General features: G+C 35.9%; 2 protein-coding genes across 5 annotated transcripts; one reads left to right on the top strand and one right to left on the bottom strand.

Moving 5' to 3' along the window:
• Window positions 1–2,119: 2,119 nt before the first annotated feature.
• On the top strand, window positions 2,120–5,788 carry LOC140805034 (uncharacterized). 3 transcript variants are annotated; one of them, XM_073161216.1, is made up of 6 exons: window positions 2,120–2,249; window positions 2,818–2,918; window positions 3,678–3,874; window positions 4,327–4,527; window positions 5,198–5,257; window positions 5,407–5,788. In XM_073161216.1, exons 2-6 carry the CDS (start codon window positions 2,819–2,821, stop codon window positions 5,569–5,571), a joined length of 723 nt encoding a protein of 240 aa, XP_073017317.1. In that variant the 5' UTR covers window positions 2,120–2,249; window position 2,818; the 3' UTR covers window positions 5,572–5,788. The 3 variants fall into 3 exon arrangements, with proteins under 3 accessions (XP_073017317.1, XP_073017318.1, XP_073017315.1); XM_073161217.1 differs by having other exon boundaries at window positions 2,210–2,249; window positions 3,705–3,874; XM_073161214.1 differs by having other exon boundaries at window positions 2,211–2,249; window positions 3,648–3,874.
• Window positions 5,789–6,208: 420 nt separating this feature from the next.
• LOC140805878 (uncharacterized) lies at window positions 6,209–14,918 on the bottom strand. 2 transcript variants are annotated; one of them, XM_073162231.1, is made up of 4 exons: window positions 14,766–14,918; window positions 12,845–14,588; window positions 11,416–12,470; window positions 6,209–6,474 (listed from the first exon to the last, which is right to left on the bottom strand). In XM_073162231.1, exons 2-4 carry the CDS (start codon window positions 14,315–14,317, stop codon window positions 6,354–6,356), a joined length of 2,649 nt encoding a protein of 882 aa, XP_073018332.1. In that variant the 5' UTR covers window positions 14,318–14,588; window positions 14,766–14,918; the 3' UTR covers window positions 6,209–6,353. The 2 variants fall into 2 exon arrangements, with proteins under 2 accessions (XP_073018332.1, XP_073018333.1); XM_073162232.1 differs by having other exon boundaries at window positions 12,845–14,567; window positions 14,766–14,900.
• Window positions 14,919–15,336: the final 418 nt, after the last annotated feature.

The raw sequence follows: 15,336 nt of genomic DNA, 5'->3' as shown, positions 1-15,336 counted from the left end.
TACAACACACACTATTATCCGAGTTAAAAGATATTTCTTGGAACTAAAACCAACAAAAACAATGATAAATACAATATCAGGTCATGTAGACTTGCTTAAATGTTGTGGTAAAGCACATTTTTTTGTTACTTAATGGTACAATTTGTTGAGTTTTAATGACATATATTCTCATGGGTATGATACTCGGACAATAAATGAAAGAAATGAGAAATATATATATGTTTTACCACATATAAATCAGGAAAATAAATATGTAGTTGAAAAACTACCAATGCTCAATACTGGATTGCATTATACACATATAAATCTTATTGAATCAAACATGATATTTGATAATTTTTCAATATTAATTAATTGACATGATCGATTAAGACATCCTGGTTCAACAATGATGCGAAGAGTTATAGAAAATACACATGGTAATCCGTTGAGAGACCAGAAGATCTTTCAAAATAATAAGTTTCAATACAAAGCATGTTCTCTTGGAAAAATTATTATAAGACCATCACCAGCTAAAATCCAAACTGAATCATTCATGTTTCTTGAATGTATTCAGTGTGATATTTGTGGGCCAATTCATCAACCATGTGGAACGTTTAGATATTTTATTCTGTGGAATTGCAAAAATCATTATATGAGTTAAAGCAATTCAGCCGAATGTGGTATAATCGGCTAAGTGAACATTTAATGAAAAATGGATATTTTAACAATTCAATATGTCATTGCGTTTTCATTAAGAAAACAACATCCGGTTGCGTAATTATTGTTGTATATGTTAATGATTTAAACATCATTGGAACAAATAAGGAAATTCAAGAAGTTATGTCGTACTCGAAGGAAAAATTTGAAATGAAGGACCTTGGAAAAATAAAGTATTGTTAAATTTGCAAATTGAACAAAAAAAATGTGTAATACTTGTTCATCGGTCAAATTATATAAAAAGGTTATTAAGCGTTTTAATATGGATAAATCAAAATTTTTAAATACTCAAATAGTTGTTAGATAATTAAACATAGAAAAAGATCCATTCTGTCCATGTGAAGATGGTAAAGTTATTCTTAACCTAGAAGTACCATATCTAAGTGATATTGGTGTCCTTATGTATCTTGCAACAAGACATGTCATATCTTTTGCTGTAAATTTATTGACAAGATTGAGCTCATATCCAGCAAAGAGACATTGGAACGGAATTAAACATATATTCTGTAATCTATGAGGAACGACAAACTTGTGACTTTTTATTCAAAAGATACCAATCGCAGTATAATTGGTTATGCTGATGCTGAGTACTTATCTGATTCACACGAGGCACGTTCTCAAACCGGATATGTATTTACTCGTGGAGAAACTGCAATTTCTTGGCGTTCACAGAAACAAACACTCATAACAACTTCATCAAATCACGCCAATATTATTATACTACATGAAGCAAGTCATGAATGTGTGTGGCTAAAATCAATGACCCAACATATCTAAATTTCATGTAGATTATCATTCGACAAGAAACATGTGACACTATATGAAGATAATGTTGCATTTGTTGCTCAAATGAAAGAAAGATACATAAAAAGCGACGACAAAATATATTCGCCCAAGAGCTTGAGAAGAATAAAGATATTGATATTCGTTAGATTTAATCAAGTGAAAACTTATCAGATCTCTTCACAAATGCACTTCATACGACAATATTCAGAAAACATATATATAATTTTGGGATGCACAATCTACGAAATTTGTGAAGAATCGTTCGTGTTAATATGAGGAAGATATCTCAATGAGTTTTTCCTAATAAAGTTTGTAACGAGACAACATAAAAACACGTAATGAAGACAATCATTTTTTCATGATCATCGTCACAAGAGGAATGTTGAAAATAAGAGTTTAAATTATTGAATGTTGAAAATAAGACTTGTAAATATTGAAAATTAGTGTATGATGATGTATGTAATGATCTATTTATTTTTGGATTATTTTCAAAAAAAATTTATAAATAACTATCTCAATTTGTGAAAAAAAAACACAATTGTAGAGAAAATTTTATAAAATACATAGTTTATGCTATTTTTTTTTTATTTTCTTTTATTGACCTAGGATAGAAAGAACCATTCCAACACGTGTCGAAATAGGAGTGGTCCACGGTAGTTATTGGAGGAGTTTTAATTACACGTATGACCGAGTAATCGTTGATTTGGATGAAAGAATTCTCTTTTCTCGCGGACCTGAAATTTCATCTTCATAACCAAGATCAGGTCAAAATTCTTTGATTTTTCAATTTCCAGTTCCGGTTGACTGCCTTTCACGTTCGTGCTGTGATTTTGTGTTTGAAATTTGAGACGATTTGAGAATTATTTGTCTTAATATTGGATTTTTTTGCCTGTTGCATTGATTTTGGGCATCTTCGCCATTTTTTAATATAATGGGATTATCCGAGTTGGTCAATGCCGAATTGATCGAATCCTATTTTGATCATGTTCTGCGATTTTTAATTCATCAATTCGTCGAGAAGAATTAGGATAATCGGTCTATACGAAAGTAAGAGAAAATCTTATCATTGTTGTTAGCTGTACTAAACAAAACAATTATCCAGAAAGTATCAACCCTTTCACTGCAATTATCTTCTTGTAGGTAACTACCTTTCTTTATGCTCCATTTTCTTGCTCTCGTCGAATGTTTTGATTCTGGATACAGGGTTCCTTCAGTATTTTAGCTATTATTTGGCAAGTGTTTCGGAATTGTTGCAACTTGCAAGGGGGTATTATCTTGTTTACTTGCTTTTAAAGTTCCTATATTTTTGGCTGACAAATTCACTTGTTGCAGCATGGACGTTAGGGTGCTCTTATTTTTATTCACAGTCAGCAGCTTCTGGTGCTGTAATGCTAGAGATCTGACTTCTGCTGTCTTCAATGAAATGGTTTCAGGTTTGTAAATTTGAAAACGCTGTTCTTGCTTCAACTGCTGGAAAACTATGAAGTAACAACTTATTGATGATGGTTTGTGGTAGGGAAGTTAGAATTAGTACTTTGCTGAAAGGTGTGGTCATTGCCTCAGATACACTTAGTTGCAGTCTATCTCAGCTCGACCAAAATTCCTGCAAATAACTAAGGCATATATGGTATAGATTGACTAGTAAACATTCCATCTTAGTTTCTTCAAATACACAAATCATTGAGGTCTTTCTTCTTGAGTTCCCATTCGAGCCCACTTTTTTCCCTCTTTACTTTCTTTAATTTTAAGCAAACTCTAGCTACTTATCACGAACTATTTGCTGGTGGAACTTTCTGAACATGTAATGTTGGAAAAACCTGGCAGAGAGTTGTTGCAGTAGAAGTATATGTTGATCATCTCTCACCAGTCACCATTAGACAGATAATATGCTTTACCAATGTATTTTGTGTTTCAGCATCATTGAGTTCCCATGTAGTGTACCACGTTAGCACACCATCCTCGGGAAAGTTAAATTGCTGCCTAGACTAGAATCACCAGCAATCCTTCCTTTGCCTAACACTCTTTGACCTTTCTGAGTATGAATAAACTTGGTATTTGTTAAATTTCAGGAGAGAATTTATTTAGTTTCTTGTGTCAGTCAGTCTTTTTTGAATAAAATAAAATAATGTACTGTCATGACTTTGAACAACAAATACTTGCAGTGAATACTAATTCCGACCTTCTGTCTGCAGTCCAGCAGTCACATAACAAGCTTTCAGGGAGAGAAGCTCAACATATGAAAGAAGTTATGAAGAACGAAACCTTGTGTTCATTGTGTGAAGAATATTCTACAGACGCTGTTTGTTATCTCTCAGAGAACAAAACCCAAACCGAGGTCATTGACATCCTTCACAAAATCTGCACTCGAATACCAACATTCAGTAAACAGGTATTAAGAGATAGGTTTTTTTAAGCTTAAATTTATCAAATGGAGCTTTTCCAATTTGTTTCTTACAGAATTCTTATAATCACGGATATGACCCATGAATATATATTGCTACCCATATGAAAATATGGCCGCCATCCTATTTAATATCTGCTATTTTTATGATTTTTTTTTTATTTGAGAGGTCTATTTTTAGGAATTTCATATCATATTGGTATGATGAAAGACAATTATATTTTAATTGACGCATTTAAGCTCTGTTGGTTATTATTTGAGTAAAAATGTTTAAAAAAGAAAGAAAGAAAAGATATAATGTAAAGACATGAAACTTTTTCAGAAGTCGGGTAAAATTTCAGCGACGACTATTTTTTTAAGACTAGATTTTATTTGTTTAGTTGTTCTCATTCTGTACCTTATTCCGAACACTTCCTGTCATTATTTTTTATTTCTTGCAGTGCATATCTTTGGTGGACTATTATGCCCCTCTATTTTTTATTGAGGTCTCCTCAATAGAACCTGCTGCTTTCTGCCAAAAGTTTGGTCTTTGTGAAGTAGCGTTTTCCTTTCCCCAGTATCTCTCTAAGAATAATAAATGTGATGTGTGCCATAACATGGTAATTGAAGCCTTATTGAAGTTGAAAGATCCCGACACTGAGGTAACTTTTGTTCCTTAAGCTGATAAGCATAATCATCATGATCATTGATCTTGCAAACTATTGATTCAAACTTTGTTTTGTAACTGTTAGCTCTGCTCTCGTGATCCTACTATTATTTTGAAGGGCATACATGTTAGTCTTATGGTTGGATTGTTTAGGTTTTTGCGTAAGTTCCTCACAGGAATACTGCCTGTTGGTCACAACAGATTCAGTGAGCTATCTTGTAATAATAAGACTATGGTTGATTGAATTATTTGAAGAGATTAAGTTCATTAAAAAGTTGTCACTGAAAAAATTGCAAAACAAAATACAACTGCGGGACATTGAGTGTGTATGTCGTGCATATTTTGTTTATACTGACATGGTTGCTATGAGAGCTATGTCAAGTCCATGCAGGACAATTAGTAAAAGAACTTTCAAGAAATATTGATACATTCCTTAAAGTTATCACGCCCTCAATCAAATGATTCAAGGACCATGAATAATAGTCATCCAGCATACATCCAGAAAGTAATTATTTGCTGTTATGTGATATCAAGCTGAATTTTTTTTTTTCTCTGCATTTGTGTTTATTGTTTGATTGTGGTACTCATATCTTTTAAAAATAAATTTTATATTTTATTTCATGAAACATGGGCTCTATCATCGATTTATTTATTTTTTGTTTCAGTTGGAAGTAGTCGAGGTGCTCCTGAAGGCATGTAACTCAATAAAAAATGATGTCAAAAAGGTGAGCACCATTCATTTAATTCTTAGTTAGCGGTGCTTCAATCTGATGGCCTGTTTCAGGCTTTACTTGTGATCAGAGTAGCATAGTGCAGACATTTTTTTTTCTATGAAAAGCTCATTAGTTTTGGTTTAATGTATGTCCTTGTGCAGTGTAAAAGATTGGTATTTGAATATGCGCCTATTATTCTTGTCAACGCGGAGAAATTCTTAGAAACGAATGATGTATGCACTATATTACATGCTTGTGATGAAGTTGGGGCAGAACAAGCGGTGATAGGGAGTAGGACTGATACAACCTTGCAGTCTGCATCTTGATGAAAGTAATGATCGAGCAATTTGTATTTGTTATTCATGTAATAAAAAATGAGCAAGAAGGAAAAAAAGAGTACATCGTGCTATGTAGTTGAGTTGTATGGCAAGTCAAGTGTACGGTTCGTTGTAAATTGTATTCTTCTTGCATCAGTATCTCCAAGATTGATTTTCTTGTTCGAAATTTTCCTTAATATTGCATTTATTTCTGTTTGAAACGTCCGATTTTATTCTGCCTATATAATACAAATATAGAACCTTTGTAACCAAAAAAAAAAGTACCAGTAGGACCTTTGTAACCAAATTTGCCATAAAGCATTATAATTTTTCCGTCAACTATGAAAAAGATGTTAGAAAATCAGGAAGCTTTTAAAGAACACATCCTTATATTTTCCCCGTGGCGTTTTAAAGTTGGAAATTTATCCTACAGTGCTTAATACTCGATTAAGTCGTTTGATAATACGAAATAACATACAAATAACTTTATTCTTCTATCTATACATGCGTATCGATTACTTTATATGTGTGTGTGTGTGTATATCATCTCATGCTCTTTAAGTTAGTTGAATCACGTATTGAACAAATTAAATCGAAATATATTTGATATCACGCCATTCATAAGCAAAATGCAAGTAAACCGTGGTGAACTAATTAAATCTCCTTTGTATATATAGATAAAAGAGAAGGAAGATACAATAACAAGTTCAGTTTTCTAAACTCTTCTTCCGAAGAGGTTAATGTCAATTTCCTTCTCTTTTCTTTCTGTTTTCTTTTTCCTTTTTTTAATTTCACTCATAAGACCAAAGAGATTGTACATCTGGAGTGGAATAAAGACCCCCAATGTTGGGAGGTCTATTCAATGGAAGGCTGCCAGCACCATCTCTTGAACCCTGCAAACTCCAGTCTTTTCTGCAAAGGAAACAACACAAGAAGATAAGCACCCCAAAAACAAACCAAAAGGTAGCATCAAGAATAGGTAAACTTGTCTGAGATTAGCTTCAACCCACCCTTACCCCATGCCACTAACCACCCCTTGCAACACAGTCATCACCCATCAAGTTTACAGGCTTTAACCACACGACACATTCGTCACCAACATAAGCAAGCCATTTCAAATCCTACTGTCTCCATATTTATATGACCCTCTCTCTTTAGTTAAACCCCCATAATCAAATAAACAGAAGCATGGGCAAGACGATCATAAGAGGATGCAAAAGAAAGTAATTCAAGCATGGGGACAACTTCGAAAGGTCAGAATGGTCAAATACAGATGTAAATAGCCCTACACTCAAAGGAGAAAAAAGAAAATTTGCCATCAAGAAGTCTAATGGAAGAAGTTATTGCTGTAGCATCATGGTCAAGCTTAATAAAAGCTAATAATGATGCATCAGATAGACTCCATTGTATCTAAATGATTGTTATATAGACTTTACGTCTTTACCCATAAGGATTTTGGTTTAAGCGACACCTCTGCCCAACAAAACTATTCAGTGATTCTCATCCTACAGAAGAAATATAAAACCTCATTTATGCGTGCAATGTCGCAACAAACGCTACTCATTTCAGCCACATAACTCTTAACGGCTATTAAAATACTTGTATCCAGCTTAGAAAGTAAAGAGGCTATTTTCATAACTCTTCTGCACCCTCGTACAAAAGTTACTTGCAAAAAGTAACAAGTAACGCATTACAATAAAATGTCCATAAAAATAACTAGCCGTTGGGTGATGGCAAATTTAATAGATGTTTCACACAGTCATCCATAACTCTTCAGTCTTCCCACAACCCAAGAGAATTCACGTTCCCGTTAAAATTTCTTAAATCCTAACAACTTGCTCCCAGGCTTCTAGTGCACCATAAACTACTAATGGTAACACATATATATTTATTTTATAAGAAACCATATATAATATAAAAAGGATGAAGTATCCGAAAGTTTGTAGAAAATAAAAAACAATCTGATCACATCATCGAATTAAACCCCAATCCCTAACCAACTCTGAAATCGGTAAATGTTTGAAAACTGAAATTTTTCTAGTCCACAGTTCAGCTCTAAATCTGATGTTATCTCAACACTCGTCGATCGACTCTGCTACGTTGTCGAAAATCCTTTTGTTTCTCTCCAGCAAAATCGACTACAATATGCAATGGACTACCACGCTCCAAAAAGTAATGCTCCTCTTACCAAGAGTACCACCATTAATTAAGACAAGCATATCATGCGCTGATCTCGAAGTAACCCACGCAAGAATCAACTTGTTCATAGCTTTAGATCAGATACCACCAATATAAGAACAATGTAATAGCAAATGATCTTGAGTCTCCCCCCAGCTAAGTACGCACCAATTCGGACAAAATGAACACTTAGACCATTTTTTTTTGCAACATATCACAAGTCGGCAATTTTCACATAGCCAACGCCCACGAGACTATTTGAATCTTATGTGGAATCGGTACTTTCCAAATAGATTGAAAACATGAGAAGAGAGGAAAGATAATGATTGAGAAAAAAGTCTTGTAGAAAAATTTAGCGGAGAAAGACAATGAGGAAACCCCTTCCCAAATCCTTACATCCGCCACACTCACCTCCAACCAAACAATATCTAAGACCCCTAAAAAATAACTCAACTCAAACACTTCGTCGTCCCTCAAATCCCTTCTGAAGTGTAGATCCCATGATACAGATGAATTAAGATCAGGTACTTTAACGTCAAATAACCGAATAATGGGCTGATTATGTAGCGAAGAAATCTGAAATAAGGTGGGATAGAGATCTTTAAACGAAGAAACTTCTCATCACTTGTCCTCCCAAAATCTAATGATATTCCCCACTTTAACCACCAACCTCACTAGAAGATGATACACCAGGTAAGTTCGACAGATAAATTTCTAAGGGCTTCTAAAAGTAACATTTCTAGCTAATCTCACATCTCATCCATTATCTTACATCCCAGGGCATCTCCACCACCATTTCTCCAACAGAGCCTTCTTCCTCTAACATAGATTCCCAATACCCAAGCCCCTTTTATCTTTCGGTAAACCTACTAGTTTCCACGCGACCAAATGGCAATGTGAGTCTCCATCAGCCCCGTCCCATAAAAAATCTCTCATTATTTTCTCCATAACCGCGGCCATACCTTTTTGGTACTCTCAAAAGAGACATAAAATACATTGGAAGGGCACTCAATTCAGCCGAGATCAAAGCTAATCAGCCACCACTCAATAAAAAAGTTTTCTTCCAATTAGCTAACTTTTTTAACAACTTAAAAACGACGTCTTCCCAAAATCTCGTTTCCCTAGAATTTCCCCTAAGTGAACCCCTAAATATTTAATAGACCACTCTACCCTCCAACATTCAATCTCCGTAGCCAACTCTTCCAAATCAACATATGTGCAGTTAGTTCCCAACAATGCATTTTTTTCCAAGTTAACCTTTAATCCCGACAGTTGACACGAGTTCAAAATATGCAACAGATTGCGCAAATGATTCTCAGTTTTAACAAGAACAAAGTATCATCCGCAAATTAAAAATGAGATATCTCCACTTTCTCTCTACCAACTCCCAATCCCCGGACCTTCTTCCTTGCCTTCCTCTTATCCACCAATCTTCCCAACGCATCTGTTACTAGATTGATCAAGAACGGGGAAAGTGGATCCCCTTCCATCAAACCTCTCACCCCCTTGAATTTACCCCTCGGTCTACCGTTTATAAAGATTGAGAAAGAAACAAACGATGTGCCCTTAATCCACTTTCTCCATCTCACTCCAAAACCTTTCCGTTGAAGAACAAAATCCAGAAATCTCCTGTCCACATTATCATAGACCTTTTCCAAATCTACCTTAAACACCCATCATTTCTTCTTTTTCTATCTCATCTCCTCCGGCACTTCATTGGCTATAAGCAACAATCTAGAATTTGTCTCCTTTCGATGAAAGCACACCGGTTCTCTGCTATGGTTGAACTCAACACTTTCTGCAGTTTTCTTGGTAAAACTTGTGCAATGATCTTATAGAGACTCGTTATCAAACTAAACGACCTAAAATCCTTAACCTTAAATGCATCTCGTTTCTTTGAGATAGAACATAAGTATGTCTCATTGGTGATACCATTAACACCACCTCCCTCAAAAAATTCGTGGAACACTTTCATCAATTCTTTCTTGACTGAATCTCAGCATTCTTGATCCCTTAATAGGACTCCAATCCACTCCTTTAATGTTATACCTCTCATCTCCTTCAGATTTTCTGTGAAAGTTACAGAAGAAATATAAAATAAAATCTTCAATCTGTCTCTCAACAGAAAACACCGACCCATCCTCCAATACCGACATATTTATCAATGATACTCCTCATCTGATTCAGTAGCGAATGGAAAAATTTTGAATTTTGATCCTCGTCCCTTCTGCCAACTTCACTTTTGCTTTTGGACTTTCAATCCGATTCCTTCTAAACAATTCTTCCAAATCACCCCTCGCTTCCTTGCTTTCCTTTATTAAATCCGTTGTCCAATTACCCCCCCTCTCTCACTCGTCCAACTTACCGATGTGTTTTTAAATTCAGCAAGTCTCACATTCACATCCCCAAAAACCTCTTTATTCCATTTATTCACATAACTTTCAATTCTTTTCAGTTTCCTCGTGAATTTATACCCTTCTCATCCCTGACCCTCCGAAATGCTCCACCAAGAATCTAGTGAAGATTTGAAGTTTTTGTGGTTCAGCCATGCGTTCTCGAATCTGAAAGGAGATGGTCCCCATTTAACCTTGAAGTATGCAGCACAACAGGAGAGTGTTCAGAGGTAATTCTTGGTAGTATTGTCTGTCTAAAGACAGGGAAAATATCCTTCCAACCCCTTATGAACAAAAATCTATCTAATCTGCAACATATCGGTGTATCCCTGAAGTTAGACCAAGTGTATTTAGCATTCAGTAGGGGTGGGTCAGGCAGTTCCAGTTATTCCATCAAATTATTGAAACACAGCATGCTCGGATCTTGATTCTAGAAATAGATTTGACAAAGGAAGAAAATAGTCTGGACAGCTGGAGAAATAAATTACTCAAGCCAATCCTCATAATTTCATAAGTTTCAGAAAGACCATAAACTTTAGTGTTACCATAGTTGAGAGATCCAAGAACCAAAACAGAGTTGAAGGATTCACGATTTAAAGAAAACACGCATAAATCTATGTATACAAACATACGATAAGAGATAAGGACAAAAATATAAGAATAAATTCAAAATCATTACTTCTACTAAGCCAATCAATTTTTTTTATTTGAAACAACTTAACTCAATTTTTCCGAAAATAAAAGAAATTGTGGAATATTTCCATTCCATACAAGTCATCTCGAGATTAATAATTATTATATTTCAGTTAGAAAATAATACTGACAATGAAACAAAACTAGTGCCGTGGAATTTTAAGTAGTCTCTATCACAAACAGTTACATGATATATGTGTAGACACGTACACAAACACATACACAAGGATACAGTGAGTTTTGCAGAAAATTAACTCAATTATGTTATGGCAGTAAATTAGCTACACCAGAAATCTATTTTAACAGACATTTCTAAACCTAAGGTGTGGACGATAACCCTGAAAGAAAACTTTGCGATGCATCTCACTTTCAGTATTTTCATGGACATGACTTTAAACAGCATGAGCAATATTTAGAAACAAAAATATAACATCATGTCATAATCGTGATGGTGAAGATGACCATGCAGCAAAACATAACTAAAGCAAATTAGCTTTCTATATGAATGCTCGGACAATTAAAAGTTTTATTTCACAGTAACACCTAAGATATACAAGTTTAAAATAAAATCTAGTTTTACTGTTCTTACTTTGCCAATGAATCAGATGTAGACAACTCAAATCTAGTGGCAGAGCCATCGTGATCTCCATAGATTGGAGCATTCTGAGTAGCAGCATTCTGAGTAGCCTCTTCCTTAGATCTCACCAAAACATGATTCTTCCCACTTGGATCCAGTCCATATAAAGGATTTGGTAACCATGGACCATCTGCGCTAGCAGGTAAATGATCATTAAATTTTCCACCACTCTGATAGGTGCCAAATAGAACATCAGGAGAAGAATGAGTTCCAGGAATGACTTGCTCATAATTCTTAAATAGTGAAGCCATTGTTTTATGAGGCGCAGAATTGATATCTTCCTTCTTTGGATCATTCATTTCCGAATTCGTAAACCAGTTGACATGCCCACCAAGCAAACCTAGACCATCTTGCACAAGTGGAGAGCTTTTCCACATCTGCCATGTTCCGCTATCATTCACATTGTTTGAGTAATCATTAGACTTTGGAACTCCAGGGGAAACTAGAGAGCCGGCACGCCTTTCCTCAGAAACCCGTGATCGTGACAAAGGGGACTCAATGGGTGATGGCTTGGTAGTTTCAGATGGTGGAGCTATTGTCTTTACAGCACATGGTTTATCCGATCCTAGATCAGTCACAATGCCAAGGTCCAACTGAAAGTTCTCGAGGGATTCAGAAACAGGCCCCAGCAAGGATATGGGATCAGGAACATAACAAGGATCTTCAAAAATCTCTGACTCCTCTGGCAAAAAAGGATGTGGAGCATCGCCTATCTTAGAAAACAAGCCCTGAGAAGGTAATGGAAGATCTGTGCTATGTCTCATTGATCCAAAAGTGCATGGATGTAAAGCAACTGGTGATGGTACTCCAAAATTGACAGGTTTGTCCAACGATAGAGGTTCAGTAGTTTGGGCAGAAAAAGGTGGGCTCTGATCATCTGCTAAACATTTCCCACTTGGTTCACTTAAGATATTAGAATTAGAAGGCACAGAAACATTGGATGAACTGGTAAATAATTGTTGCCATGACTTTTTAGGGGCTGTACATGGTTGAGAATCAATGAACACCTGCAGTAAACATCAGCAAGAAAATGTGATGACATCCTAATAGAACAAGAGAGATTAAATATAGCAGTATAGCAGTATATAGGCCATAATTTACCTAATCAATATAAAAATCATAAATTGAGTTCTTCGAAAAGCCACTCAAATTTTGGGTTTAGGCAACCGCAACAGAGATACATTCTAATAAACCTAAAAGCGGAATGGAAATTTGGTGATGGCATCGGTCACAAATACCGAAAGTAAGGTCTTATACAAAATCAGATTCTTCTTTATAAACTTAATAACTCCTTTAAAATAGAAACAAAAAAAAGGCGGATAGATTACAGAGAACCTCCAAATAGAAACAATAAATAAGAATGAGATGAAAAGTAACTTACCGGGCGGTTGGCAATCTTATCATCTCCATTTATGTTTCCTCTTCCAGACACACGGTCTGCAGTGTCTTTCTTATACAAATAAGTGTGAGCATGATCTACAGATATGTTAGATTTTTGTTCTCTTGAAAGAGAAGATGCATTAGTGCTCTTTCCGAAAAAACTGCCTCCAGTGAGTGCTCTGGAAGAAGATAAAAAACTGCCTCTCATGCGATCCAAGTATCTTGTTCCTGTATTCGATCTATATTGATTGTTTGCAGCAGCACTTCTAAAACCATGCCCTGCTTGTGTGCTGTGAGATTTCATACTTTCAGTTAAACTTCTATTTTGTTCCCGTCCATCACCTTCGCTCTTGTTTCGTTCACTTTCCTTGGCCGATCTTTTTTCCACCTCCTCGGTATCAGAATTGCTTTTACTAGATCCTCTGTCTCTTTCTTTCTTTCTTTCATGACGCTTCCTTTCAGCTTCTTTTTTAACATCTATTTTCTTGGCACGAGGGGAACCTTTTCCACAGTCTTTCTCAGTCTCCAGTTTTGAATCACGCAATCTCCTTTGCTCTTCAACCAACCTAGCGATCTCTTCTCTCTGTTTTCTTTCCTCCTCTTCCATAAGTTCCTTTTCTATTTTAGCTTGCCTTTTCTCATCAGCTTTTCTGCGAGCTTTCTCTCCTCTACTTTCCAGGCCATTCACTTCATTCTCACTTCGAGTATCCAGCATCCCTGTGTATTGTGCATCTGAACCATCATCCCCAGCAGAACTAACCCTGAAAATCTTTCTCCAGCGCCACATTATGGTGAAGAAAAATGATGCAAAAGCTTTACAAATGAAAACAAAAAGGCGAGAATAAGACTTCTCTGCTAAACAATGGTCATCCTCAAAATGAAACCCACAACCATCCTTCTTCCAATAACTCGACTTCCCAGTAAAAGGTGCACCAACCAAACTCCCATCCTCCAACCAGTCCTGACCACACAGCAAAGCATTACCTGACCAAGTCTTCCCATTCAGTGTCTTTCCACCTTTCCCAACCAAATCATACAATATTCCCGACTTACCCATACCTGGAGGCACGGGAAGATCCAGAACTGGCCTCTTGGAAATATGGCCGCAGTAAGAGCACATAAACTTGCCCCCACCTGGATTTTGATCCCTATATGGAGTAAGACAATTCCTGCACCTCCGTGTGGCTGTCTTTCTCAACTTATGCATTTGAATAGCCTCAAGCCTCTTCCTCTCCCTAAGCATAGCATTCCTCCGGACCTGCCACGCCGACAACCGAGGCATCAGTACCTCGTACCAGAACAAAGTCACTAACAGCACGAATACACAAGCAAGCCTGGGCGATGTGATTTCAAAACGGAAAGCAGGTGGCAAGAGCTGTGACAAACCCCATAACCCAATGAGAGGTATCACTAGCCATGGCAGCATGGTAGCAACTCTCCGCGACCACTTTTGAATAACGCAAAGTATACACATTATCCTACTTGTACCCAACTCTATTCCCCAGTCTCGAATATGACAATAATTTTAGATCAATCTCCCAACTTCCCCAAAAGAATATAATCTAAGATGTTTCGCAAATCCCTCTTTGAATGCCACCTCTGTATGATTAAAACAACCAGACAGGCCCTGAATTGGAAATCTTGTCAACCAACACTCCACACTTGTTTAATTCCAAATTCTTCGAATGCAGTATCAATCCCAGCGTTTGCTCCAAACCCTAAAACTGCAATTCGAGTCAAAACACCTAAATTTAAAAAAGAATGCTTATATTCGTTATCAGATTACCCATATACAATAAATCATCGATTATGATGTCGGAACCGTTGTTTAAGCTCCGAAACACATCGAACAAGAAACTAATCATTGTTAAAGTACATAATGCTTTAAAAATGAAAAAAAAAATTATAATAAATTCACTCACGGACGTTACGATCGTCAGAGAAACGTCGGCAGCGAACGTCGATTGAAGTACCGAGGCGGCGATGTGTGGAATTTTTTACGGGGGATTTTTGTTTTCGCTACAAGTAAAAAAACATGAAGCGAAGTGAGAAAATGCAGAGTACCGGCTTTGATGTTTAATAAGTTGGAGTGGATATTGGATCGGAGCGGCTCGGAAATAAACCGGCTGGTTATTATTGTGAGACAGAAATGTCGGCATATATATAAATCTTACAGAGTTAATTTTTGGAAATATATCTAATTTATAATGATTGTCTAAATATAAAATATTTAACGAAAAATTGTATTTTGAACAAAATAATTTCTACAGAAACAATTTAAGAGTGATATCTAATATGCTAAAATAAAAATAAAATATTAATTTCTTGGCAAAAATTTGTGTGAGACGGTCTCACGTGTCGTATTTTGTGAGACAGATCTCTTATTTTGGTTATCTATGAAAAAATATTACTTTTATACTAAGAGTATTACTTTTTATTGTGAATATCAGTAGGGTTGACCCGTCTTACAGATAAAGATTCGTGAGACCGTTT

The sequence above is a fragment of the Primulina eburnea genome, chromosome 11, assembly GCF_022965805.1.
Source record: "Primulina eburnea isolate SZY01 chromosome 11, ASM2296580v1, whole genome shotgun sequence".
Taxonomy (NCBI): Eukaryota; Viridiplantae; Streptophyta; class Magnoliopsida; order Lamiales; family Gesneriaceae; genus Primulina; species Primulina eburnea.
This window is presented reverse-complemented; position numbering and strand designations above follow the sequence as displayed.

Bases quoted from the DNA above. Each gene is read 5' to 3' on its own strand.
- LOC140805034 (XM_073161214.1), top strand. From the start codon at position 2,819: ATGGACGTTAGGGTGCTCTTATTTTTATTCACAGTCAGCAGCTTCTGG. The intron at 3,875-4,326 runs GTATTAAGAGAT...TATTTCTTGCAG, and splicing joins TACCAACATTCAGTAAACAG to TGCATATCTTTGGTGGACTA. The intron at 4,528-5,197 runs GTAACTTTTGTT...TTTTTGTTTCAG, and splicing joins TGAAAGATCCCGACACTGAG to TTGGAAGTAGTCGAGGTGCT.
- LOC140805878 (XM_073162231.1), bottom strand. From the start codon at position 14,317: ATGTGTATACTTTGCGTTATTCAAAAGTGGTCGCGGAGAGTTGCTACC. The intron at 12,471-12,844 runs GTAAGTTACTTT...TGTTTACTGCAG, and splicing joins ATAAGATTGCCAACCGCCCG to GTGTTCATTGATTCTCAACC. The intron at 6,475-11,415 runs GTAAGAACAGTA...TTTCCTTTGCAG, and splicing joins ACATCTGATTCATTGGCAAA to AAAAGACTGGAGTTTGCAGG.